Raw genomic sequence first — 27,504 nt, forward strand, 5'->3', positions numbered from 1 at the left:
TGTGTGTGTGTGTGTGTGTGTGTGTGTGTGTGTGTGTGTGTGTGTGTGTGTGTGTGTGTGTGTGTGTGTGTGTGTGTGTGTGTGTGTGTGTGTGTGTGTGTGTGTGTGTGTGTGTGTGTGTCCTCCAGGTGGTTCGAGCCGTTTGTCATTCAGTGGCTGTCTGAGAATGAGGATGTTGCCATGGACTTCCTACACGGAGCTCTGGGGAGCGACAAGAAGCTTGGCGTGAGTACTCACACACACTCCTCTTTTCTCACTCACTCTCACTCGTTCACTGTCTGGTAGTCCTCTGTCTCTTCTCAGTGAGGGACGAATAAATAACAGTAGTGCTGACATGCAGCACTCTGCTGCTCTGCTCACCCCAATGAAATACTGCACCATTGTGAAGTACTAAAGCTCTCTCTCCTCTTTTTCTCTCTCGGCCAATCTATTTCTCTCCTCTCTTTCTCCCCCTTCTCTTTCTTGTTCTCTCCCTCCTTCTCTGTCTCTTTCTCCCTCCTTCTCTGTCTCTTTCTCTGTCTCTCTGTCTCTTTCTCTCCCTCCTTCTCTGTCTCTTTCTCTGTCTCTCTGTCTCTTTCTCTGTCTCTCTGTCTCTTTCTCTGTCTCTCTGTCTCTTTCTCTGTCTCTCTGTCTCTTTCTCTGTCTCTCTCTGTCTCGTTCTCTGTCTCTAGTTCCAGCCAACGTCGGAACATGTCCTGTTCTCCTGTTCGGTGGTGGATGTGTTCACTCAGCTCAACCAGAGTTTTGAGATCATTAAGAAGCTGGAGTGCCCCAACCCACAGGCCCTGGCTCACTTCATGTGCCGCTTTGCTAAGGTCAGGCACTAACCCCCAACCTAATGTCCCTAGCTGTGTGTGTGTGTGTGTGTGTGTGTGTGTGTGTGTGTGTGTGTGTGTGTGTGTGTGTGTGTGTGTGTGTGTGTGTGTGTGTGTGTGTGTGTGTGTGTGTGTGTGTGTGTGTGTGTGTGTGTGTGTGTGTGTGTGTGTGTGTGTGTGTGTGTGTGTGTGTGTTTGACTGTGTGTGTGTCCAATACTATTTCTAAGTGTTTTGCTATTGCTATAACTCAGTATTGTTCATTCCTTTTCTTGTATTTTTCTAGACCATCAACAAAGTTCTGTTGCAGTATGCTGCAATCATAACCAAGGATTTTGGCTTGTATCTGAACCAGGAGAAAGTGGTAAGTGTTTTCTGGAAGCACATAATGATCATTCTGCACACAAAAAGATGGACCAGCATTCACCTAAACTTCCCTCTGGCCAGTCTGGTTCTGAATAGTACTGTTACATCCTATATGTATAATAACATGACTGTGTCTCTGTGACAGCCCTGCATCCTCATCAACAACATCCAGCAGCTCAGAGTTCAGCTGGAGAAGATGTTTGAGTCCATGGGAGGCAAACAGGTCTGTACTGTAGCAACCCCTTACCTTTCAACCCCTTACCTTTCTACATACCCCTTACCCTTTACCCCAACCCCAAGACCATGGGAGGCAAGCAGGTCTGGATCTCTTCTTCCCCCCTCATATCCCCATGTTCCAGACCCTCCCTGGCCCTAATCCCTGTCCTACCCCATCAGACAATCCTCACCTTCCCCCTAGATCTGTCACTATCCCTCTGAAGACTGGTTCTATTTCTCCACTCTTCTAACTCTTCTCCCTCCATCCTGTCTGGTCTTGTACGTTCTACTTTGTTTCTTTTACAAATGTTGTTTTATACATGTTTGATGAATGTATGGGGGAAAGCCCTTAATCTGTGTCTTGGGTTTCAGATATTCTAGCATGTCCCCCTCAATGATTTCTGTCTGTCTGTCTCTCTGTCTCTCCCTCTGTCTGTCTGTCAGACCCCCTCTAGGTGTCTGTCTCTCTGTCTGTTTCTCCCTCTAAGTCTGTATGTCTGTCCCCCTCTAAGCCTGTCTTTCTGTCCCTCTCTAAGTCTGTCTCTAAATCCATCTATCTGCCTCTCTGTCTGCCCCCCCTCTAAGTCTCTGTCTGTAAGTCTATCTGTCCCCCTGCTCTGAGTCAGTCTGTCAGTCTGTCTGTCTGTCTGTCTGTCTGTCTGTCTGTCTGTCTGTCTGTCTGTCTGTCTGTCTGTCCCCCTCTAAGTATGTCTGTCTGTCTCTAAGTCCATCTGTCTGTCTATCTGCATCTGTCTGTTCCCTCTAAGTCTGTCTGTCTGTCTGTCTGTCTGTCTGTCTGTCTGTCTGTCTGTCTGTCTGTCTGTCTGACTGCCTCTCTGCCTCTCTGTCTGACTCTCTTCCTCTCTGCCTCTCCCTCTAATTATATCTGTCTGTCTAACTGTCTGTCTGCCTCTCCCTCTAAGTATATCTGCCTGTCTAACTGTCTGTCTGCCTCTCCCTCTAAGTATATCTGCCTGTCTCTCTACCTGGTATGTCTGTCTCTCTCTCACTCTCTGTCTCTGTCTCTCTGACTGTTTCTGTGTCTGTCTCTCTCTGCCTGTGTCTGTGTCTGTCTAATCCTGAGAATATAGCAACAGTTTTATGTTATGTGCATGGTGTCTCTCTCCTGTTTCTAACGCTTTAAATGCCTTGAGTTTTGTCTTCTGTGGTCTTGTGTTTCCCCATTCTACCCTGCTCTCTTTCAAGGAGGAGGGGGCTGTGTCCTTTTGCAAGGTGTGTAGTATAGGACTCCTACCTCCTACCATCCTAACCCCCCTTTACTAAACATAGGACTCCAATCTCCTACCATCCTAACCCCCCTTTACTAAACATAGGACTCCTACCTCGTACCATCCTAACCCCCCTTTACTAAACATAGAACTCCAATCTCCTACCATACTAACCCCCCTTTACTAAACATAGGACTCCTACCTCCTACCATCCTAACCCCCTTTACTAAACATAGAACTCCACTCCTATCCTCCTTTACTAAACATAGGAATCCTAATCCCCCCTTTACTAAACATAGGAATCCTACCTCCTACCATCCTAACCCCCCTTTACTAAACATAGGACTCCTACCTCCTACCATCCTAACCCCAGTTTACTAAACATAGGACTCCAATCTCCTACCATCCTAACCCCCCTAAACATAGGACTCCAATCTCCTACCATCCTAACCCCCTTTACTAAACATAGGACTCCTACAACCTCCTAGAACTCCATCCTAACCCCCTTTACTAAACATAGGAATCCTACCTCCTACCATCCTAACCCCCTTTACTAAACATAGGACTCCTACCTCCTACCATCCTAACCCCAGTTTACTAAACATAGGAATCCTACCTCCTACCATCCTAACCCCCCTTTACTAAACATAGGACTCCTACCTCCTACCATCCTAACCCCCCTTTACTAAACATAGGACTCCTACCTCCTACCATCCTAACCCCCCTTTACTAAACATAGAACTCCAATCTCCTACCATCCTAACCCCCCTTTACTAAACATAGGAATCCTACCTCCTACCATCCTAACCCCCTTTACTAAACATAGGACTCCTAACATCCTAACCCCCCTTTACTAAACATAGGACTCCTACCTCCTAACATCCTAACCCCCTTTACTAAACATAGAACTCCTACCTCCTACCATCCTAACCCCCTTTACTAAACATAGGACTCCTATCCTCCTACCATCCTAACCCCCCTTTACTAAACATAGGACTCCTACCTCCTACCATCCTAACCCCCCTTTACTAAACATAGGAATCCTACCTCCTACCATCCTAACCCCCTTTACTAAACATAGGACTCCTACCACCTACCATCCTAACCCCCTTTACTAAACATAGGACTCCTACCTCCTACCATCCTAACCCCCTTTACTAAACATAGGACTCCTACCTCCTACCATCCTAACCCCCCTTTACTAAACATAGGACTCCTACCTCCTACCATCCTAACCCCCTTTACTAAACATAGGACTCCTACCACCTACCATCCTAACCCCCCTTTACTAAACATATAACTCCTAATAACTCCTACCATCCTAACCCCCTTTACTAAACATAGGACTCCTACCATCCTACCATCCTAACCCCCTTTACTAAACATAGGACTCCTACCTCCTACCATCCTAACCCCCTTTACTAAACATAGGACTCCTACCTCCTAACCTTTTAAACATAAATCCCTAACCTCCCACTATCCTAACATTCTTTATAAATCCCTTTAGGCCCTAGATAAGTCTCCTACCATCCTAACATTCTTTATAAAACCCTTTACTAAATATAGAACATCCTAACATTCTATATAATCCCTTTAGACCTACTAAAGAGAAGTCTCACACTATCCTAACATTCTTTATAAATCCCTTTAGGCCTACTAAAGATAAGTCTCCCACCATCCTAACATTCTATATAAAACCCTTTAGGCCTACTAAAGATAAGTCTCATACCATCCTAACATTCTTTATAATACCCTTTAGGCCTACTAAAGATAAGTCTCCCACTATCCTAACATTCTTTATAAATCCCTTTAGGCCTACTAAAGATAAGTCTCCTACCATCCTAACATTCTTTATAAAACCCTTTAGGTCTACTAAAGGTAGGTCTCCTACCATCCTAACATTCTATATAAAACCCTTTAGGTCTACTAAAGATAAGTCTCCCACCATCCTAACATTCTATATAAAACCCTTTAGGCCTACTACTAAATTCTTTATAAATCTCCCACCATACCTACATTCTTTATAAATCCCTTTAGGCCTACTAAAGATAAGTCTCATACCATCCTACCATTCTTTATAAAACCCTTTAGGCCTGATAAAGATAAGTCTCCCACCATCCTAACATTCTATATAAAACCCTTTAGGCCTACTAAAGATAAGTCTCCCACCATCCTAACATTCTTTATAAATCCCTTTAGGCCTACTAAAGGGACCATCCTAACATTCTTTATAAAACCCATTAGGCCTACTAAAGATAAGTCTCCTACCATCCTACCATTCTTTATAAAACCCTTTAGGCCTACTAGAGATAAGTCTCCCACCATCCTTACCATCTTTCACTTAGAATAGGATTCCTTAGAAATGGTTGTGGTCCTTCATTCTGTTGAACCTGATGAAGATCATGTGGATGGAAACAGTGGTAATTAGGACCAAACAGTGTGAAGGACATTATTTATTTTAGCATAGGACACCTTAACTATCCCTACTACCATCTACTGAACTGTAGTAAATGCATGTACCCCCACCCCAATCCCCACATATGCTTCTCCCTCTCTGAGCACCACACACACAGACATAAACACACACACCCCACCTATGCTCTGACTCTCTCAGCAGCATGTGCAACAGGGCATATGGAATCAGAGCTACCCATCTGTCATCTAGCCCCCACACTCTGTCATCTAGCCCACACACTCTGTCATCTAGCCCCACTCTCTGTCAGGGAGCAGTATTCATCTGTCATCTAGCCCCACTCTCTGTCAGGGAGAAGTATTCACCAGTCATTTAGCCCCCACTCTCTGTCAGGGAGCATAATTCATCTGTCATTTAGCCCCCACTCTCTGTCAGGGAGCATTATTCATCTGTCGTCTAGCCCCCACTCTCTGTCAGGGAGCAGTATTCATCTGTCATCTAGCCCCACTCTCTGTCAGGGAACAGTATTCATCTGTCATCTAGCCCCACTCTCTGTCAGGGAGCAGTATTCATCTGTCATCTAGCCCCACTCTCTGTCAGGGAGCAGTATTCATCTGTCATCTAGCCCCACTCTCTGTCAAGGAACAGTATTCATCTGTCATCTAGCCCCACTCTCTGTCAGGGAACAGTATTCATCTGTCATCTAGCCCCACTCTCTGTCAGGGAACAGTATTCATCTGTCATCTAGCCCCACTCTCTGTAAGGGAGCAGTATTCATCTGTCATCTAGCCCCCACTCTCTGTCAGGGAGCAGTATTCATCTGTCATCTAGCCCCACTCTCTGCCAGGGAGCAGTATTCATCTGTCATCTAGCCCCACTCTCTGTCAGGGAGAAGTATTCATCTGTCATTTAGCCCCCACTCTCTGTCAGGGAGCAGTATTCATCTGTCATCTAGCCCCCACTCTATGTCAGGGAGCAGTATTCATCTGTCATTTAGCCCCCACTCTCTGTCAGGGAGCAGTATTCATCTGTCATCTAGCCCACTCTCTGTCAGGGAGCAGTATTCATCTGTCATCTAGCCCCACTCTCTGTCAGGGAGCAGTATTCATCTGTCATTTAGCCCCCCACTCTCTGTCAGGGAGCAGTATTCATCTGTCATTTACTCTCTGTCAGGGACAGTATTCATCTGTCATCTAGCCCCACTCTCTGTCAGGGAGCAGTATTCATCTGTCATCTAGCCCCCACTCTATGTCAGGGAGCAGTAATCATCTGTCACCTAGCCCCGCTATCTGTCAGGGAGCACCCCCTCTCTGTCAGGGAGCAGTATTCATCTGTCATCTAGGACTATCTATCAGGGAGCAGTATTCATCTGGCATCTAGCCCCACTCTCTGTCAGGGAGCAGTATTCATCTGTCATCTAGCCCCACTCTCTGTCAGGGAGCAGTATTCATCTGTCATCTAGCCCCCACTCTCTGTCAGGGAACAGTATTCATCTGTCATCTAGCCCCCACTCTCTGTCAGGGAGCAGTATTCATCTGTCATCTAGCCCCACTCTCTGTCAGGGAGCAGTATTCATCTGTCATCTAGCCCCACTCTCTGTCAGGGAGCAGTATTCATCTGTCATCTAGCCCCCGCTATCTGTCAGGGAGCAGTATTCATCTGGCATCTCGCCCCCACTCTGTCAAGCATTATTTATCTGTCATCTAGCCCCCACTCTCTGTCCAGTATTCATCTGTCATCTAGCCCCCACTCTCTGTCAGGGAGCAGTATTCATCTGTCATCTAGCCCCCACTCTCTGTCAGGGAGCAGTATTCATCTGTCATCTAGCCCCCTCTCTGTCAAGCAGTATTCATCTGTCATCTAGCCCCCACTATCTGTCAGGGAGCAGTATTCATCTGTCATCTAGCCCCACTCTCTGTCAGGGAGCAGTATTCATCTGTCACCTAGCCCCGCTATCTGTCAGGGAGCAGTATTCATCTGGCATCTCGCCCCCACTCTCTGTCAGGGAGCATTATTTATCTGTCATCTAGCCCCCACTCTCTGTCAGGGAGCAGTATTCATCTGTCATCTAGCCCCACTCTGTCAGGGAGCAGTATTCATCTGTCATCTGGCCCCACTCTCTGTCAGGGAGCAGTATTCATCTGTCATCTAGCCCCACTCTCTGTCAGGGAGCAGTATTCATCTGTCATCTAGCCCCCACTCTCTGTCAGGGAGCAGTATTCATCTGTCAAACTCTCTGTCATGGAGCATTATTCATCTGTCATCTAGCCCCACTCTCTGTACAGTATTCATCTGTCAAGACTCTCTGTCAGGGAAGTATTCATCTGTCATTTAGCCCCCACTCTCTGTCAGGGAGCAGTATTCATCTGTCACCTAGCCCCACTATCTGTCAGGGAGCAGTATTCATCTGTCATCTAGCCCACTCTCTGTCAGGGGGCAGTATTCATCTGTCATCTAGCCCCACTCTCTGTCAGGGAGCAGTATTCATCTGTCATCAGCCCCACTCTCTGTCAGGGAGCAGTATTCATCTGTCATCTAGCCCCACTCTCTGTCAGGGAACAGTATTCATCTGTCATCTAGCCCCCACTCTCTGTCAGGGAGCAGTATTCATCTGTCATCTAGCCCCAAGCAGTATTCATCTGTCATCTAGCCCACTCTCTGTCAGGGAGCATTATTCATCTGTCATCTAGCCCCACTCTCTGTCAGGAGCAGTATTCATCTGTCATCTAGCCCCAAAGCAGTATTCATCTGTCAGGCCTCTCTACAGTATTCATCTGTCAGCCCACTCTCTGTCAGGGAGAAGTATTCATCTGTCATTTAGCCCCCACTCTCTGTCAGGGAGCAGTATTCATCTGTCATCTAGCCCCCACTCTATGTCAGGGAGCAGTATTCATCTGTCATCTAGCCCCACTCTCTGTCAGGGAGCAGTATTCATCTGTCATCTAGCCCCACTCTCTGTCAGGGAGCAGTATTCATCTGTCATCTAGCCCCACTCTCTGTCAGGGAGCAGTATTCAGGCCCCCACTCTCTGTCAGGGAGCAGTATTCATCTGTCATTTAGCCCCCACTCTCTGTCAGGGAGCAGTATTCATCTGTCACCTAGCCCCCACTATCTGTCAGGGAGCAGTATTCATCTACTCTCTGTCAGGGAGCAGTATTCATCTGTCACCAGCCCCCGCTATCTGTCAGGGAGCAGTATTCATCTGGCATCTCGCCCCCACTCTCTGTCAGGGAGCATTATTTATCTGTCATTTAGCCCCCACTCTCTGTCAGGGAGCAGTATTCATCTGTCATCTAGCCCCACTCTCTGTCAGGGAGCAGTATTCATCTGTCATCTAGCCCCACTCTCTGTCAGGGAGCAGTATTCATCTGTCATCTAGCCCCACTCTCTGTCAGGGAGCAGTATTCATCTGTCATCTAGCCCCCACTCTCTGTCAGGGAACAGTATTCATCTGTCATCTAGCCCCACTCTCTGTCAGGGAGCATTATTCATCTGTCGTCTAGCCCCACTCTCTGTCAGGGAACAGTATTCATCTGTCATCTAGCCCCACTCTCTGTCAGGGAGCAGTATTCATCTGTCATCTAGCCCCACTCTCTGTCAGGGAGCAGTATTCATCTGTCATCTAGCCCCCACTCTCTGTCAGGGAGCAGTATTCATCTGTCATTTAGCCCCACTCTCTGTCAGTGAGCAGTATTCATCTGTCATCTAGCCCCACTCTCTGTCAGGGAGCAGTATTCATCTGTCATCTAGCCCCACTCTCTGTCAGGGAGCAGTATTCATCTGTCATCTAGCCCCACTCTCTGTCAAGGAACAGTATTCATCTGTCATCTAGCCCCCACTCTCTGTCAGGGAGCAGTATTCATCTGTCATCTAGCCCCACTCTCTGTCAGGGAGCAGTATTCATCTGTCATCTAGCCCCACTCTCTGTCAGGGACCATTATTCATCTGTCATCTAGCCCCCTCTCTGTCAGGGAGCAGTATTCATCTGTCATGTAGCCCCACTCTCTGTCAGGGAGCAGTATTCATCTGTCATCTAGCCCCACTCTCTGCCAGGGAGCAGTATTCATCTGTCATCTAGCCCCACTCTGTCAGGGAGAAGTATTCATCTGTCATTTAGCCCCCACTCTCTGTCAGGGAGCAGTATTCATCTGTCATCTAGCCCCACTCTCTGTCAGGGAGCAGTATTCATCTGTCATCTAGCCCCACTCTCTGTCAGGGAGCAGTATTCATCTGTCATCTAGCCTCTCTGTCAGGGAACAGTATTCATCTGTCATCTAGCCCCCACTCTCTGTCAGGGAGCAGTATTCATCTGTCATCTAGCCCCACTCTCTGTCAGGGAGCAGTATTCATCTGTCATCTAGCCCCACTCTCTGTCAGGGAGCATTATTCATCTGTCATCTAGCCCCACTCTCTGTCAGGGAGCAGTATTCATCTGTCATCTAGCCCCACTCTCTGTCAGGGAGCAGTATTCATCTGTCATCTAGCCCCACTCTCTGCCAGGGAGCAGTATTCATCTGTCATCTAGCCCCACTCTCTGTCAGGGAGAAGTATTCATCTGTCATTTAGCCCCCACTCTCTGTCAGGGAGCAGTATTCATCTGTCATCTAGCCCCCACTCTATGTCAGGGAGCAGTATTCATCTGTCATCTAGCCCCACTCTCTGTCAGGGAGCAGTATTCATCTGTCATCTAGCCCCACTCTCTGTCAGGGAGCAGTATTCATCTGTCATCTAGCCCACTCTCTGTCAGGGAGCAGTATTCATCTGTCATCTAGCCCCCACTCTATGTCAGGGAGCAGTATTCATCTGTCATTTAGCCCCCACTCTCTGTCAGGGAGCAGCATTCATCTGTCATTTAGCCCCCACTATCTGTCAGGGAGCAGTATTCATCTGTCATCTAGCCCCACTCTCTGTCAGGGAGCAGTATTCATCTGTCACCTAGCCCCGCTATCTGTCAGGGAGCAGTATTCACCTGGCATCTCGCCCCACTCTCTGTCAGGGAGCGTTATTTATCTGTCATCTAGCCCCCACTCTCTGTCAGGGAGCAGTATTCATCTGTCATCTAGCCCCACTCTCTGTCAGGGAGCAGTATTCATCTGTCATCTAGCCCCACTCTCTGTCAGGGAGCAGTATTCATCTGTCATCTAGCCCCACTCTCTGTCAGGGAGCAGTATTCATCTGTCATCTAGCCCCCACTCTCTGTCAGGGAGCAGTATTCATCTGTCATCTAGCCCCACTCTCTGTCCATTATTCATCTGTCATCTAGCCCCACTCTCTGTCAGGGGCAGTATTCATCTGTCATCTAGCCCCACTCTCTGTCAGGGAGCAGTATTCATCTGTCATCTAGCCCCACTCTCTGTCAGGGAGCAGTATTCATCTGTCATCTAGCCCCCACTCTCTGTCAGGGAGCAGTATTCATCTGTCATTTAGCCCCCACTCTCTGTCAGGGAGCAGTATTCATCTGTCATCTAGCCCCACTCTCTGTCAGGGAGCAGTATTCATCTGGCCCCACTCTCTGTCAGGGAACAGTATTCATCTGTCATCTAGCCCCCACTCTCTGTCAGGGACAGTATTCATCTGTCATCAGCCCACTCTCTGTCAGGGAGCAGTATTCATCTGTCATCTAGCCCCACTCTCTGTCAGGGAGCATTATTCATCTGTCATCTAGCCCCATCTGTCAGGAAGCAGTATTCATCTGTCAGCCCCACTCTCTGTCAGGGAGCAGTATTCATCTGTCATCTAGCCCCACTCTCTGTCAGGGAGCAGTATTCATCTGTCATCTAGCCCCCACTCTTTGTCAGGGAGCAGTATTCATCTGTCATCTAGCCCCACTCTCTGTCAGGGTGCAGTATTCATCTGTCATCTAGCCCCACTCTCTGTCAGGGAGCAGTATTCATCTGTCATCTAGCCCCACTCTCTGTCAGGGGCAGTATTCATCTGTCATTTAGCCCCCACTCTCTGTGTATTCATCTGTCATTTAGCCCCCACTCTCTGTCAGGGAGCAGTATTCATCTGTCACCTAGCCCCCACTATCTGTCAGGGAGCAGTATTCATCTGTCATCTAGCCCACTCTCTGTCAGGGAGCAGTATTCATCTGTCACCTAGCCCCCGCTATCTGTCAGTATTCATCTGGCATCCCCCACTCTCTGTCAGGGAGCATTATTTATCTGTCATCTAGCCCCCACTCTCTGTCAGGGAGCAGTATTCATCTGTCATCTAGCCCCACTCTCTGTCAGGGAGCAGTATTCATCTGTCATCTAGCCCCACTCTCTGTCAGGGAGCAGTATTCATCTGTCATCTAGCCCCACTCTCTGTCAGGGAGCAGTATTCATCTGTCATCTAGCCCCCACTCTCTGTCAGGGAGCAGTATTCATCTGTCATCTAGCCCCACTCTCTGTCATGGAGCATTATTCATCTGTCATCTAGCCCCACTCTCTGTCAGGGAGCAGTATTCATCTGTCATCTAGCCCCACTCTCTGTCAGGGAGCAGTATTCATCTGTCATCTAGCCCCACTCTCTGTCAGGGAGCAGTATTCATCTGTCATCTAGCCCCCACTCTCTGTCAGGGAGCAGTATTCATCTGTCATTTAGCCCCCCAGTATTCATCTGTCATCTAGCCCCACTCTCTGTCAGGGAGCATTATTTATCTGTCATTTAGCCCCCACTCTCTGTCAGGGAGCAGTATTCATCTGTCATCTAGCCCCACTCTCTGCCAGGGAGCAGTATTCATCTGTCATCTAGCCCCACTCTCTGTCAGGGAACAGTATTCATCTGTCATCTAGCCCCCACTCTCTGTCAGGGAGCAGTATTCATCTGTCATCTATTCATCTGTCATATTCATCTGTCATCCCCCACTCTCTGTCAGGGAGCATTATTCATCTGTCATCTAGCCCCCACTCTCTGTCAGGGAGCAGTATTCATCTGTCATCTAGCCCCACTCTCTGTCAGGGAGCAGTATTCATCTGTCATCTAGCCCCACTCTCTGTCAGGGAGCAGTATTCATCTGTCATCTAGCCCCACTCTCTGTCAGGGAAAGTATTCATCTGTCATTTAGCCACCACTCTCTGTCAGGGAGCAGTATTCATCTGTCATCTAGCCCCACTCTCTGTCAGGGAGCAGTATTCATCTGTCATCTAGCCCCACTCTCTGTCAGGGAGCAGTATTCATCTGTCATCTAGCCCCCACTCTCTGTCAGGGAGCAGTATTCATCTGTCATTTAGCCCCCACTCTCTGTCAGGGAGCAGTATTCATCTGTCATCTAGCCCCACTCTCTGTCAGGGAGCAGTATTCATCTGTCATCTAGCCCCCACTCTCTGTCAGGGAACAGTATTCATCTGTCATCTAGCCCCCACTCTCTGTCAGGGAGCAGTATTCATCTGTCATCTAGCCCCACTCTCTGTCAGGGAACAGTATTCATCTGTCATCTAGCCCCACTCTCTGTCAGGGAGCATTATTCATCTGTCATCTAGCCCCACTCTCTGTCAGGGAGCAGTATTCATCTGTCATCTAGCCCCACTCTCTGTCAGGGAACAGTATTCATCTGTCATTTAGCCCCACTCTCTGTCAGGGAGCAGTATTCATCTGTCATCTAGCCCCACTCTCTGTCAGGGAACAGTATTCATCTGTCACCTAGCCCCACTCTCTGTCAGGGAGCAGTATTCATCTGTCATTTAGCCCCCACTCTCTGTCAGGGAGCAGCATTCATCTGTCATTTAGCCCCCACTATCTGTCAGGGAGCAGTATTCATCTGTCATCTAGCCCCACTCTCTGTCAGGGAGCAGTATTTATCTTGCATGTAGCCCAACTTTCTGTCAGGGAGCATTATTCATCTGTCATCTAGCCCCCGCGTTCTGTCAGGGCACAGTATTTATCTAGCATCTTGCCCCCGCACTCAATTATTTTTGGTCCCCAAGCTGAAGCTACAAAATGCTCTCGACAAGATTTCGTACAAACTCTGATGAGCTTCTCAAATGCTTACAAAACTCCCCAGCTGTGCTCTCTCTCTCTCTCTCTCTCTCTGAAGTAAAGGCTCTGTTACAGTAATGAGGCATCTGAACAGACAGAGTCTGCATCCAAATGCACCATATTCCCTTTCCAGTGTACTACATTTGAGCAAGTAATGTAGTGCGCTATAAAAGTAGTGCACTGTAAAGGGAAAGGGGTGCCATTCAGGACAAAGACATAGACATATCTGACTGAAATTAACGGCTTTAGTTGGTTTGGCTGTAGCTCCTGCTTTAGACATTTGACAGGTGATTTATTAGGCGAATTGAGTGACAGGGGTGTTGCATTATTCAGGAAAAACATACAATAGTAATCACAACCTGATACCACTATAAACTACTTTGTCATTCATGCATTAGACAGCTATTCCTAATGATAGCGGAACATAATGGATCATGCAGGTTGATAAACTAAATGTTTTTTCCATTTTAGGCAGACCTCAGCACAAAAACACATTACTGGCTGAATGGCAGTGAAAGTGTTCCCAAAGCAATTAGCAAACTGAAAGCCAGGGCAATTACACAGATCAATGTGCTATCATATCATTTGGAATAACACATATTTCAGGCTCTACATATTATAGAATGAGAAATAACACATCCTTCATTTCATGGACATAACATCAACTTCTGCAAGGCTGAGACAGAGACGTGAGAGAGGATAACATCTTGATCGCTGTGTAATGGCTTCTATAATGGCTTACTATACACAACAGCTGTCTCTAGAAGCCATCCACCATCAGAATGAGATAGGATTAGAGAGCTGGTCTGCGACTGCATGACTCTTATCTAACCTAATGTGAGGATCTGTCACAATTACACACACACACACACACACACACACACACACACACACACACACACACACACACACACATATATATATATATATATATATATATATATATATATATATATATATATATATATATATATATATATATATATATATATATATATATATATATGTATATATATATATATGTATATATATATGTATATATATATGCACACACACTGTAAAGTGGCACTGGATAAGAAGGCTGACGTGTTTCTATCCAATTGTGATTTTTTGGTTTGTTTCTTTGCGTTGTTTTCAACTTATTTTAAAACTTTTTTCATACATAATGTTGCTGCTACCATCTCTTATGAAAATAACTGCCAAACTGCGATTACTCACCACGAACTGGCAGAGTCCTTTTTTTCCTTTAATGAGCACGACGTGAATGACACATTGCTTTCCCGGGAACAGGCCCAGATCCCCGTCATTTGCGTGAGAGAAGGCAGAGAAAAAGGGGCCGGAGGGCGGGCTGTCTTCTGAGAATTTCTAAGCAATCGAATAAACTCACACTGCCTTCTATTCTGCTAGCAAGCGTGCAACCTTTGGAAAATAAAATCGATGACCTACGCGGAAGATTAACTACCAACGGAACATTGGAAAACTATAATATCTCATGCTCCATGGAGTGGTGGCTGAACGATGACATTATCAACATACAGCTGGCTGGTTATAGGCTGTACCGGCAGTATGGAACAGCGGCGTCTGGTAAAACAAGGGGCGGTGGACTATGTATTTTTGTAAATAACAGCTGGTGCACGATATCTAAGGAAGTCTCAAGGTTTTGTTCGCATGAGGTAGAGTATCTCATGATAAACTGTAGACCACTCTATGTACCTAGAGAGTTTTCATCTGTATTTTTCGTAGCTGTCTACATACCACCACAGACTGAGGCTGGCACGAAGACCGCATTCAATGAGCTGTATTCCGCCATAAGCAAACAGTAAAACGCACACCCAGAGGCAGTGCTCCTTGTGGCCGGGGACTTTAATGCAGGGAAGCTTATATCGGTCTTTATATCAGCATGTCACATGTGCAACCAGAGGGAAAAAAACTCTAGACCACCTTTTACTCCACACACAGAGACTCATACAAAGCTCTCCCTCGCCCTCCATTTGGCAAATCTGACCATAATTCTATCCTCCTGATTCCTGCTTATAAGCAAAAATTAAAGCCGGAAGCATCAGTGACTCAATCAATAAAAAAAGTGGTCAGATGAAGCAGATGCTAAGTTACAGGACGGTTTTGCTATCACAGACTGGAATATGTTCAGGGATTCCTCCGATGGCAATGAGGAGTACACCACATCAGTCATTGGCTACATCAATAAGTGCATCGACGACGTCGTCCTCACAGTGACCGTACGTACATAACCCAACCATAAGCCATGGATAACAGGCAACATCCGCACTGAACTAAAGGCTAGGAGCGGGACTCTAACCCGAAGCTTATAAGAAATCCCACTATGCCCTCCGACTAACCATCAAACAGAGGCGTTAATAAAGGACTAGCATCGAATTGTACTACCCTGGCTCTAATGCTCATCGGATATGGCAGGACTTGCAAACCATTACATACCACAAAGGGAAGCACAGCCGAGAGCTGCCCAGTGACACGAACCTACCAGATAAGCTAAATAACTTCTATGCTCGTGTCAAGGCAAATAACACTGAAACATGCATGAGAGCATCAGCTGTTCCGGAAGACTGTGTGATCACGCTCTCACATTTACATTACATTTAAGTCATTTAGCAGACGCTCTTATCCAGAGCGACTTACAAATTGGTGAATTCACCTTCTGACATCCAGTGGAGCAGCCACTTTACAATAGTGCATCTAAATCATTTAAGGGGGGTGAGAAGGATTACTTTATCCTATCCTAGGTATTCCTTGAAGAGGTGGGGTTTCAGGTGTCTCCGGAAGGTGGTGATTGACTCCACTGTCCTGGCGTCGTGAGGGAGTTTGTTCCACCATTGGGGGGCCAGAGCAGCGAACAGTTTTGACTGGGCTGAGCGGGAACTGTACTTCCTCAGTGGTAGGGAGGCGAGCAGGCCAGAGGTGGATGAACGCAGTGCCCTTGTTTGGGTGTAGGGCCTGATCAGAGCCTGGAGGTACTGCGGTGCCGTTCCCCTCACAGCTCCGTAGGCAAGCACCATGGTCTTGTAGCGGATGCAAGCTTCAACTGGAAGCCAGTGGAGAGAGCGGAGGAGCGGGGTGACGTGAGAGAACTTGGGAAGGTTGAACACCAGACGGGCTGCGGAGTTCTGGATGAGTTGTAGGGGTTTAATGGCACAGGCAGGGAGCCCAGCCAACAGCGAGTTGCAGTAATCCAGACGGGAGATGACAAGTGCCTGGATTAGGACCTGCGCCGCTTCCTGTGTGAGGCAGGGTCGTACTCTGCGGATGTTGTAGAGCATGAACCTACAGGAACGGGCCACCGCCTTGATGTTAGTTAAGAACGACAGGGTGTTGTCCAGGATCACGCCAAGGTTCTTAGCGCTCTGGGAGGAGGACACAATGGAGTTGTCAACCGTGATGGCGAGATCATGGAACGGGCAGTCCTTCCCCGGGAGGAAGAGCAGCTCCGTCTTGCCGAGGTTCAGCTTGAGGTGGTGATCCGTCATCCACACTGATATGTCTGCCAGACATGCAGAGATGCGATTCGCCACCTGGTCATCAGAAGGGGGAAAGGAGAAGATTAATTGTGTGTAGTCTGCATAGCAATGATAGGAGAGACCATGTGAGGTTATGACAGAGCCAAGTGACTTGGTGTATAGCGAGAATAGGAGAGGGCCTAGAACAGAGCCCTGGGGGACACCAGTGGTGAGAGCGCGTGGCGAGGAGACAGATTCTAGTCTTGAAACCTGACTGATTTGGATCAAGAAGGTCATTCTGAGAGAGATAGCGGGAGAGCTGGCCAAGGACGGCACATTCAAGAGTTTTGGAGAGAAAAGAAAGAAGGGATACTGGTCTGTAGTTGTTGACATCGGAGGGATCGAGTGTAGGTTTTTTCAGAAGGGGTGCCACTCTCGCTCTCTTGAAGACGGAAGGGACGTAGCCAGCGGTCAGGGATGAGTTGATGAGCGAGGTGAGGTAAGGGAGAAGGTCTCCGGAAATGGTCTGGAGAAGAGAGGAGGGGATAGGGTCAAGCGGGCAGGTTGTTGGGCGGCCGGCCGTCACAAGAAGCGAGATTTCATCTGGAGAGAGAGGGGAGAAAGAGCTCAGAGCACAGGGTAGGGCAGTGTGAGCAGAACCAGCGGTGTCGTTTGACTTAGCAAACGAGGATCGGATGTCGTCGACCTTCTTTTCAAAATGGTTGACGAAGTCATCTGCAGAGAGGGAGGAGGAGGGGGGAGGGGGAGGAGGATTCAGGAGGGAGGAGAAGGTGGCAAAGAGCTTCCTAGGGTTAGAGGCAGATGCTTGGAATTTAGAGTGGTAGAAAGTGGCTTTAGCAGCAGAGACAGAGGAGGAAAATGTAGAGAGGAGGGAGTGAAAGGATGCCAGGTCCGCAGGGAGGCGAGTTTTCCTCCATTTCCGCTCGGCTGCCCGGAGCACTGTTCTGTGAGCTCGCAATGAGTCGTCGAGCCACGGAGCGGGAGGGGAGGACCGAGCCGGCCTGGAGGATAGGGGACATAGTGAGTCAAAGGATGCAGAAAGGGAAGAGAGGAGGGTTGAGGAGGCAGAATCAGGAGATAGGTTGGAGAAGGTATGAGCAGAGGGAATAGATGATAGGATGGAAGAGGAGAGAGTAGCGGAGGAGAGAGAGCGAAGGTTGGGACGGCGCGATACCATCCGAGTAGGGGCAGTGTGGGAAGTGTTGGATGAGAGCGAGAGGGAAAAGGATACAAGGTAGTGGTCGGAGACTTGGAGGGGAGTTGCAATGAGGTTAGTGGAAGAACAGCATCTAGTAAAGATGAGGTCGAGCGTATTGCCTGCCTTGTGAGTAGGGGGGAAGGTGAGAGGGTGAGGTCAAAAGAGGAGAGGAGTGGAAAGAAGGAGGCAGAGAGGAATGAGTCAAAGGTAGACGTGGGGAGGTTAAAGTCGCCCAGGACTGTAAGAGGTGAGCCGTCCTCAGGAAAGGAGCTTATCAAGGCATCAAGCTCATTGATGAACTCTCCGAGGGAACCTGGAGGGCGATAAATGATAAGGATGTTAAGCTTGAAAGGGCTGGTAACTGTGACAGCATGGAATTCAAAGGAGGCGATAGACAGATGGGTAAGGGGAGAAAGAGAGAATGACCACTTGGGAGAGATGAGGATCCCGGTGCCACCACCCCGCTGACCAGAAGCTCTCGGGGTGTGCGAGAACACGTGGGCGGACGAAGAGAGAGCAGTGGCTGTTCCACTGGATGTCAGAAGGTGAATTCACCAATTTGTAAGTCGCTCTGGATAAGAGCGTCTGCTAAATGACTTAAATGTAAATGTAAATGTAGCAGTGTTATCTGTGGTGATCCATGTTTCCGTCAGTGCCAAGAAGTCGAGGGACTGGAGGGAGGGATAGGCTGAGATGAACTCTGCCTTGTTGGCCGCAGATCGGCAGTTCCAGAGGCTACCGGAGACCTGGAACTCCACGTGGGTCGTGCGCGCAGGGACTACCAGATTAGGGTTAGAGAACAGGGATAGATAGACACATAGTTGACAGGCTACAGAAGAGGCTACGCTAATGCAAAGGAGATTGGAATGACAAGTGGACTACACGTCTCGAATGTTCAGAAAGTTAAGCTTACGTAGCAAGAATCTTATTGACTAAAATGATTGAAATGATACAGTACTGCTGGAGTAGGCTAGCAGGCAGTGGCTGCGTTGTTGACACTACACTAATCAAGTCGTTCCGTCGAGTGTAATAGTTTCTACAGTGCTGCTATTCGGGGGCTAGCCGGCTAGCTAGCAGTGTTGATTACGTTACGTTACGTTAAAAGAACGACAATAGCTGGCTAGCTAACCTAGAAAATCGCTCTAGACTACACAATTGTCTTAGATACAAAGACGGCTATGTAGCTAGCTAGCTACGATCAAACAAATCAAACCGTTGTACTGTAATGAAGTGAAATGAAAATGTGATACTACCTGTGGAGCGAAGCGGAATGTTGACCGGGTTGTTGAAGTTCTTATTCGGTAGACGTTGGCTAGCTGTTGGCTAGCTAGCTAGCAGTATCTCCTACGTTAAGGACGACAAATAGCTGGCTAGCTAACCTCGGTAAATTAAGATAATCACTCTAAGTCTACACACTCTAAACTACACAATTATTTTGGATACGAAGACAGCAAAGACAACTATGTAGCTAGCTAACACTACACTAATCGAGTCGTTCAGTTGAGTGTAATAGTTTCTACAGTGCTGGTAGACGGTGGACGATTAGCTAGCTGCTGGGCAGATAGCAGATAGCAGTGTAGACTACGTTAGGACGACGAAATACGATAATTACGCAATTATCTTTGATACCAAGACGGCTATGTAGCTAGCTAAGAAGGAATTGCTAAGGTTAGACAAATCAAACCGTTGTACTATAATGAAATGTAATGAAAATGTAATGAAAAGTTATACTACCTGCGGACCGAAGTGTAGATGCGACCGCTCGCTCCAACCCGGAACCGGAACTCTCCACAGCCGATGTGAGTAAGACCTTTAAACAGGTCAACATTCACACGGCCGCAGGGCCAGACGGCTTACCAGGACGTGTACTGCGAGCATGCGCTGACCAACTGGCAAGTGTCGTCACTGATGTTTTCAACCTCTCCCTGTCCTAATCTGTAATACCAACATTATAAGCAGATCACCATAGTCCCTGTGCCCAAGAATACTAAGGTAACCTGCCTCAATGACTACTGACCCATAGCACTCACATCTGTAGCCATGAAGTGCTTTGAAATGCTGGTCATGGCTCACATCAACACCATTATCCCAGAAATCCAAGACCCACTCCAAATTGCATACCGCCCTAACAGATCCGCAGATGATGCAATCTCTATTGCACTCCACACTGCCCTTTCCCACCTGGACAAAAGGAACACATACAGTGAGGGAAAAAAATATTTGATTCCCTGCTGATTTTGTACGTTTGCCCACTGACAAAGAAATGATCAGTCGCTAATTTTAATGGTAGGTTAATTTGAACAGTGAGAGACAGAATAACAACAACAAAATCCAGAAAAACGCATGTTAAAAATGTTATAAATTGATTTGCATTATAATGAGGGAAATAAGTAGTTGACCCCCTCTCAATCAGAAAGATGTCTGGCTCACAAGTGTCTTTTATACAGGTAACAAGCTGAGATTAGGAGCACACTCTTAAAGGGAGTGCTCCTAATCTCAGTTTGTTACCTGTATAAATGACACCTGTCCACAGAAGCAATCAATCAATCAGTTTCCAAACTCTCCACCATGGCCAAGACCAAAGAGCTCTCCAATGATGTCAGGGACAAGATTGTAGACCTACACAAGGCTGGAATGGGCTACAAGTCTATCTTCAAGCAGTTTAGTGAGAAGGTGACAACAGTTGGTGCGATTATTCGCAAATGGAAGGAACACAAAAGAACTGTCAATCTCTCTCGGCCTGGGACTCCATGCAAGATCTCAACTCGTGGAGTTGCAATGATAATGAGAACGGTGAGCAATCAGCCCAGAACTACATGGGAAGATCTTGTCAATGATCTCAAGGCAGCTGGGACCATAGTCACCAAGAAAACAATTGGTAACACACTACGCTGTGAAGGACTGAAATCCTGCAGCGCCTGCAAGGTCCCCCTGCTCAAGAAAGCACATATACAGTGCCTTGCGAAAGTATTCGGCCCCCTTGAACTTTGCGACCTTTTGCCACATTTCAGGCTTCAAACATAAAGATATAAAACTGTATTTTTTGTGAAGAATCAACAAGTGGGACACAATCATGAAGTGGAACGACATTTATTGGATATGTCAAACTTTTTGAACAAATCAAAAACTGAAATATTGGGCGTGCAAAATTATTCAGCCCCATTAAGTTAATACTTTGTAGCGCCACCTTTTGCTGCGATTACAGCTGTAAGTCACTTGGGGTATGTCTCTATCTGTTTTGCAAGAAACTACAGAAGGTAGTCTGTACGGCCCAGGACTTCACTGGCGACAAACTTCCTGCCTTCCAGGACCTCTATACCAGGAGGTGTCAGAGGAAGGCCCAAAAAATTGTCAAAGACTCCAGCCACCCTAGTCATAGGCTGCTCTCTCTGCTACCGCACAGCAAGCGGTACCGGAGCGCCAAGTCTAGATCCAAGAGGCTTTTAAACAGCTTCTACCTCCAAGCCATAAGACTCCTGAACATCTAATCAAAAGGCTACCCAGACTATTTGTATTGCCCCCCCTCTTTTACACCACTGCTGCTCTCTGTTGTTATCATCTATGTATAGTCACTTTAATAACTCTAACTACATGTACATATTACCTCAATTACCTTGACAAACCTGTGCCCCCGCACATTGACTCTGTAACGGTACCCCCCTGTATATAGTCTCGCTATTGTTACTTTACTGCTGCTCTTTAATTACATGTAACTTTTTTTCATATACATTTCATATCCACTATTTTTTTACTGCTTTGTTGGTTTAGGGGCTCGTAAGTAGCATTTCACTGTAAGGTCTACACCTGTTGTATTCGGCGCATGTGACTAATAACATTTGATTTGATTTAATGTGATGACCTGTCATGCACATGGAGCAGCGAGCTTTCATCACATATCAATCTCAGGGACCAGGCCTGAAACAGCTACCACTCTCCACTATACACACAGCATCAATACACAAAACACAAACAACACACACACACACACTTATGTTTGCAGAATAAGTGGCAATGTAACTGGTGGGATTGTGGGATCTATAGAGTAGACTTAAACGCTTCAAGGAGCAGGCCAGTCAGAAAGTCTTTAGTCATTCTAAATGACGCTGTCTGCCCCTCTGTTCTCTTTTCAGTACACCCTGGAATACACAGACAGGCCCTATAGATGTTATGATGACACCCTATTCCCTAAAGACAGTAGTGCACTACTTTTGACCAGGACCCATATTGTACTACATAGGGAACATTTAGGTTGCACCCAGTGTCCTCTCTTCCTGACATGGTACTTCAGAGGCATTCAGTAATGTGGAGCTGTGACACAACATGTGCTTTTCGTACGAACCATGTACTTGACTGACTATCAGAGAGTTGAGTTGGGAGGCTGGGTCCTGTGAGCTGACTGAGTGACGATTAGACCGTCACACCCAGATAGATTAGATCTCCCCTCTAAAACACCTTTAGAGGGTTGGGGATCTATCTGTCTCCACCAAACCTGCACTAAAACACATTTAGAGGGTTGGGGATCTATCTGTCTCCACCAAACCTGCTCTAAAACACATTCAGAGGGTTGGGGATCTATCTGTCTCCACCAAACCTGCTTTAAAACACATTCAGAGGGTTGAGGATCTATCTGTCTCCACCAAACCTGCACTAAAACACATTCAGAGGGTTGGGGATCTATCTGTCTCCACCAAACCTGCTCTAAAACACATTCAGAGGGTTGGGGATCCATCTGTCTCCACCAAACCTGCACTAAAACACATTCAGAGGGTTGGGGATCTATCTGTCTCCACCAAACCTGCTCTAAAACACATTTAGAGGTTTGGGGATCTATCCGTCTCCACAAAACCTGCTCTAAAACACATTCAGAGGGTTGGGGATCTATCTGTCTCCACCAAACCTGCTCTAAAACACATTCAGAGGGTTGGGGATCTATCTGTCTCCACCAAACCTGCACTAAAACACATTTAGAGGGTTAGGGATCTATCTGTCTCCACCAAACCTGCTCTAAAACACATTTAGAAGGTTGGGATCTATCTGTCTCCACCAAACCTGCTCTAAAACACATTTAGAGGTTTGGGGATCTATCTGTCTCCACAAAACCTGCTCTAAAAAACATTTTGAGGTTTGGGGATCTATCTGTCTCCACCAAACCTGTTCTAAAACACATTCACAGGGTTGGGGATCTATTGTCTCCACCAAACCTGCTCTAAAACACATTCAGAGGATTGGGGATCTATCTGTCTCCACCAAACCTGCACTAAAACACATTTAGGGGGTTGGGGATCTATCTGTCTCCACAAAATCTGCACTAAAACACATTTAGAGGGTTGGGGATCTATCTGTCTCCACCAAACCTGCTCTAAAACACATTTAGAGGGTTGGGGATCTATATGTCTCCACCAAACCTGCCCTAAAACACCTTTATGCTGCCTTCAAATGGCACCCTATTCTCTACACCCTATTAGTGATATAGTGGAGATGTATAGTGTTAGTGATATAATGGAGATGTATAGTGTTAGTGATATAATGGAGATGTATAGTGTTAGTTATATTATGGAGATGTATAGTGTTAGTGATATAGTGGAGATGTATAGTGTTAGTGATATAATGGAGATGTATAGTGTTAGTGATATAGTGGAGATGTATAGTGTTAGTGATATAATGGAGATGTATAGTGTTAGTGATATTGTGGAAATATATAGTGTTAGTGATATTTATTTTACCTTTATTTTACCTTTATTTTACTAGGCAAGTCAGTTAAGAACAAATTCTTATTTTCAATGACGGCCTTGGAACAGTGGGTTAACTGCCTGTTCAGGGGCAGAACGACAGATTTTGTACCTTGTCAGCTCGGGGATTTGAACTTGCAACCTTTCGGTTACTAGTCCAATGCTCTAACCACTAGGCTACACTGCCGCCCCATATAGTAGATATGTATAGTGTTGGTGATATAGTAGAGATGTATAGTGATATTGATATAATGCTGTATTGATGTAGCAGCTAATGATGGGCATCTCCCTGCCTGTTACTGTTGCAGCTGGATGCTGAGGCCAGTGAACTACTGAAGGAACTGCAGAACAAACTCAACACTGTTCTGGATGAGCTCAGTGCAGTCTTCGGCTCCAGGTGTGTGTGGGGGGGGGGATCTGTGTGTGTCTTTGTTTGTGTGTATCTATGGTCTGTGTGTGTCTGTGGTCTTCGTGTATCTGTATATCTGTGGTCTGTGTGTATCTGTGGTTGGTGTGTATGTATGTATCTGTTGTCTGTGTGTATCTGTGGTCTGTGTGTGTCTGTATATCTGTGGTCTGTGTGTGTCTGTATATCTGTGGTCTGTGTGTATCTGTGGTCTGTGTGTGTCTGTGTATATCTGTGGGCTGTGTGTATCTGTGGAAATTGTGTATCTGTGGTCTGTGTGTATCTGTGCTCTTTTTGCATCTGTGATCTGTGTGTATCTGTGGTATGTGTGTATCTGTGGTATGTGTGTATCTGTCCTAACCCTGTGTTATTTCCCTGTCTGTGGTCTGTGTTTATATGTGGTCTGTGTGTATCTGTGGTCTGTGTGTATCTGTGGTCTGTGTGTATCTGTGGTTTGTGTGTATCTGTGGTCTGTGTGTATCTGTGGTCTTCGTTTATCTGTATATCTGTGGTCTGTGTGTATCTGTGGTCTGTGTGTGTCTGTGTATATCTGTGGTCTGTGTGTATCTGTGGAAATTGTGTATCTGTGGTCTGTGTGTATCTGTGCTCTTTTTGCATCTGTGATCTGTGTGTATCTGTGGTATGTGTGTATCTGTGGTATGTGTGTATATGTCCTAACCCTGTGTTATTTCCCTGTCTGTGGTCTGTGTTTATATGTGGTCTGTGTGTATCTGTGGTCTGTGTGTATCTGTGGTCTGTGTATATCTGTGGTCTTGTTGTGTCTGAGGTCTCTGTGTATGTGTGTATTTGTGGTCTGTCTGTGTCTGTGGTCTGTGTGTATGTGTGTATCTATGGTCTGTGTGTATCTGTGGTCTGTGTGTATCTGTGGTCTCTGTGTCTCTGTATATCTGTGGTCTGTGTGTATCTGTGGTATGTGTGTATGTATGTATCTGTGGTCTGTGTGTATCTGTGGTCTGTGTGTGTCTGTATATGTGTGGTCTGTGTGTGTTTGTATATCTGTGGTCTGTGTGTGTCTGTGTATATCTGTGGTCTGTGTGTATCTGTGGTATGTGTGGCTCTGTGTATATCTGTGCTCTGTTTGCATCTGTTCTCTGTGTGTATCTGTGGTCTGTGTGTATCTGTGGTCTGTGTGTATCTGTGGTATGTGTGTATCTGTCCTAACCCTGTGTTATTTCCCTGTCTGTGGTCTGTGTGTATCTGTGGTATGTGTCTATCTGTGGTATGTGTATATCTCTGGTATTTGTGTATCTGTGGTATGTGTATATCTGTGGTCTGTGTGTATCTGTGGCCTGTGTGTATCTGTGGTATGTGTGTATCTGTGGTATGTGTCTATCTGTGGTATGTGTGTATCTGTGGTATGTGTCTATCTGTTGTATGTGTGTATCTGTGGTATGTGTATATCTGTGGTATGTGTGTATCTGTGGTATGTGTATATCTGTGGTATGTGTGTATCTGTGGTATGTGTGTATCTGTGGTCTGTGTGTATCTGTGGTCTGTGTGTATCTGTGGTCTTCGTGTATCTGTATATCTGTGGTCTGTCTGTATCTGTGGTATGTGTGTATGTGTGTATCTGTGGTCTGTGTGTATCTGTGGTCTGTGTGTGTCTGTATATCTGTGGTCTGTGTGTATCTGTGGAATGTGTGTCTCTGTGTATATCTGTGCTCTGTTTGCATCTGTTCTCTGTGTGTATCTGTGGTCTGTGTGTATCTGTGGTCTGTGTGTATCTGTGGTATGTGTGTATCTGTCCTAACCCTGTGTTATTTCCCTGTCTGTGGTCTGTGTGTATCTGTGGTCTGTGTGTATCTGTGGTCTGTGTGTATCTGTGGTCTGTGTATATCTGTGGTCTCGTTGTGTCTGAGGTCTGTGTGTATGTGTGTATTTGTGGTCTGTGTGTGTCTGTGGTCTGTGTGTATGTGTGTATCTGTGGTCTGTGTGTATCTGTGGTCTGTGTGTATCTGTGGTTGGTGTGTGTCTGTATATGTGTGGTCTGTGTGTGTCTGTATATCTGTGGTCTGTGTGTGTCTGTGTATATCTGTGGTCTGTGTGTATCTGTGGTATGTGTGTATCTGTGGTCTGTGTGTATCTGTGGTATGTGTGTATCTGTGGTCTGTGTGTATCTGTGGTATGTGTGTATCTGTGGTATGTGTGTGTCTGTGGTCTGTGTGTATCTGTGGTCTGTGTATATCTGTGGTCTGTGTGTATCTGTGATATGTGTGTATCTGTTGTATGTGTGTATCTGTTGTCTGTGTGTATCTGTGGTATGTGTGTATCTGTGGTCTGTGTATATCTGTTGTCTGTGTGTATCTGTGGTCTGTGTGTATCTGTGGTCTGTGTGTATCTGTGGTATGTGTGTATCTGTGCTCTGTTTGCATATGTGCTCTGTGTGTATCTGTGGTCTGTGCGTATCTGTGGTATGTGTGTATCTGTCCTAACCCTGTGTTATTTCCCTGTCTTTGGTTTGTGTGTATCTGTGGTCTGTGTGTATCTGTGGTCTGTGTATATCTGTGGTATGTGTGTATCTATGGTCTGTGTATATCTGTGGTCTGTGTACATCTGTGGTCTGTGTGTATCTGTGGTATGTGTGTATCTGTGGTATGTGTGTATCTGTGGTCTGTGTGTATCTGTGGTCTGTGTGTATCTGTGGTCTTCGTGTATCTGTATATCTGTGGTCTGTCTGTATCTGTGGTATGTGTGTATGTATGTATCTGTGGTCTGTGTGTATCTGTGGTCTGTGTGTGTCTGTATATCTGTGGTCTGTGTGTATCTGTGGAATGTGTGTCTCTGTGTATATCTGTGCTCTGTTTGCATCTGTTCTCTGTGTGTATCTGTGGTCTGTGTGTATCTGTGGTCTGTGTGTATCTGTGGTATGTGTGTATCTGTCCTAACCCTGTGTTATTTCCCTGTCTATGGTCTGTGTGTATCTGTGGTCTGTGTGTATCTGTGGTCTGTGTATATCTGTGGTCTGTGTGTATCTGTGGTCTGTGTATATCTGTGGTCTCGTTGTGTCTGAGGTCTGTGTGTATGTGTGTATTTGTGGTCTGTGTGTGTCTGTGGTCTGTGTGTATGTGTGTATCTGTGGTCTGTGTGTATATGTGGTCTGTGTGTATCTGTGGTCTCTGTGTGTCTGTATATCTGTGGTCTGTGTGTATCTGTGGTATGTGTGTATGTATGTATCTGTGGTCTGTGTGTATCTGTGGTCTGTGTGTGTCTGTATATGTGTGGTCTGTGTGTGTCTGTATATCTGTGGTCTGTGTTTATCTGTGGTCTGTGTGTGTCTGTGTATATCTGTGGTCTGTGTGTATCTGTGGTATGTGTGTATCTGTGGTCTGTGTGTATCTGTGGTATGTGTGTATCTGTGGTATGTGTGTATCTGTGGTCTGTGTGCATCTGTGGTCTGTGTATATCTGTGGTCTGTGTGTATCTGTGATATGTGTGTATCTGTTGTATGTGTGTATCTGTTGTCTGTGTGTATCTGTGGTATGTGTGTATCTGTGGTCTGTGTGTATCTGTGGTCTGTGTGTAACTGTGGTATGTGTGTCTCTGTGTATATCTGTGCTCTGTTTGCATATGTGCTCTGTGTGTATCTGTGGTCTGTGCGTATCTGTGGTATGTGTGTATCTGTCCTAACCCTGTGTTATTTCCCTGTCTTTGGTTTGTGTG

General features: G+C 46.4%; 1 protein-coding gene across 1 annotated transcript in view; it reads left to right on the top strand.

Moving 5' to 3' along the window:
• LOC135551546 (protein unc-13 homolog C-like) overlaps positions 1 to 27,504 on the top strand; it is a 284,691-nt gene that overhangs the window by 201,363 nt on the left and 55,824 nt on the right. Inside the window, exons 21-25 of the mRNA XM_064982756.1 lie at positions 129 to 225; positions 672 to 815; positions 1,100 to 1,177; positions 1,325 to 1,402; positions 23,726 to 23,814. Of these exons, the coding sequence (XP_064838828.1) occupies positions 129 to 225; positions 672 to 815; positions 1,100 to 1,177; positions 1,325 to 1,402; positions 23,726 to 23,814 (486 nt within the window). The remainder of the gene's footprint in view (positions 1 to 128; positions 226 to 671; positions 816 to 1,099; positions 1,178 to 1,324; positions 1,403 to 23,725; positions 23,815 to 27,504) is intronic.

The sequence above is a fragment of the Oncorhynchus masou genome, chromosome 1, assembly GCF_036934945.1.
Source record: "Oncorhynchus masou masou isolate Uvic2021 chromosome 1, UVic_Omas_1.1, whole genome shotgun sequence".
Lineage (NCBI taxonomy): Eukaryota > Metazoa > Chordata > Actinopteri > Salmoniformes > Salmonidae > Oncorhynchus > Oncorhynchus masou.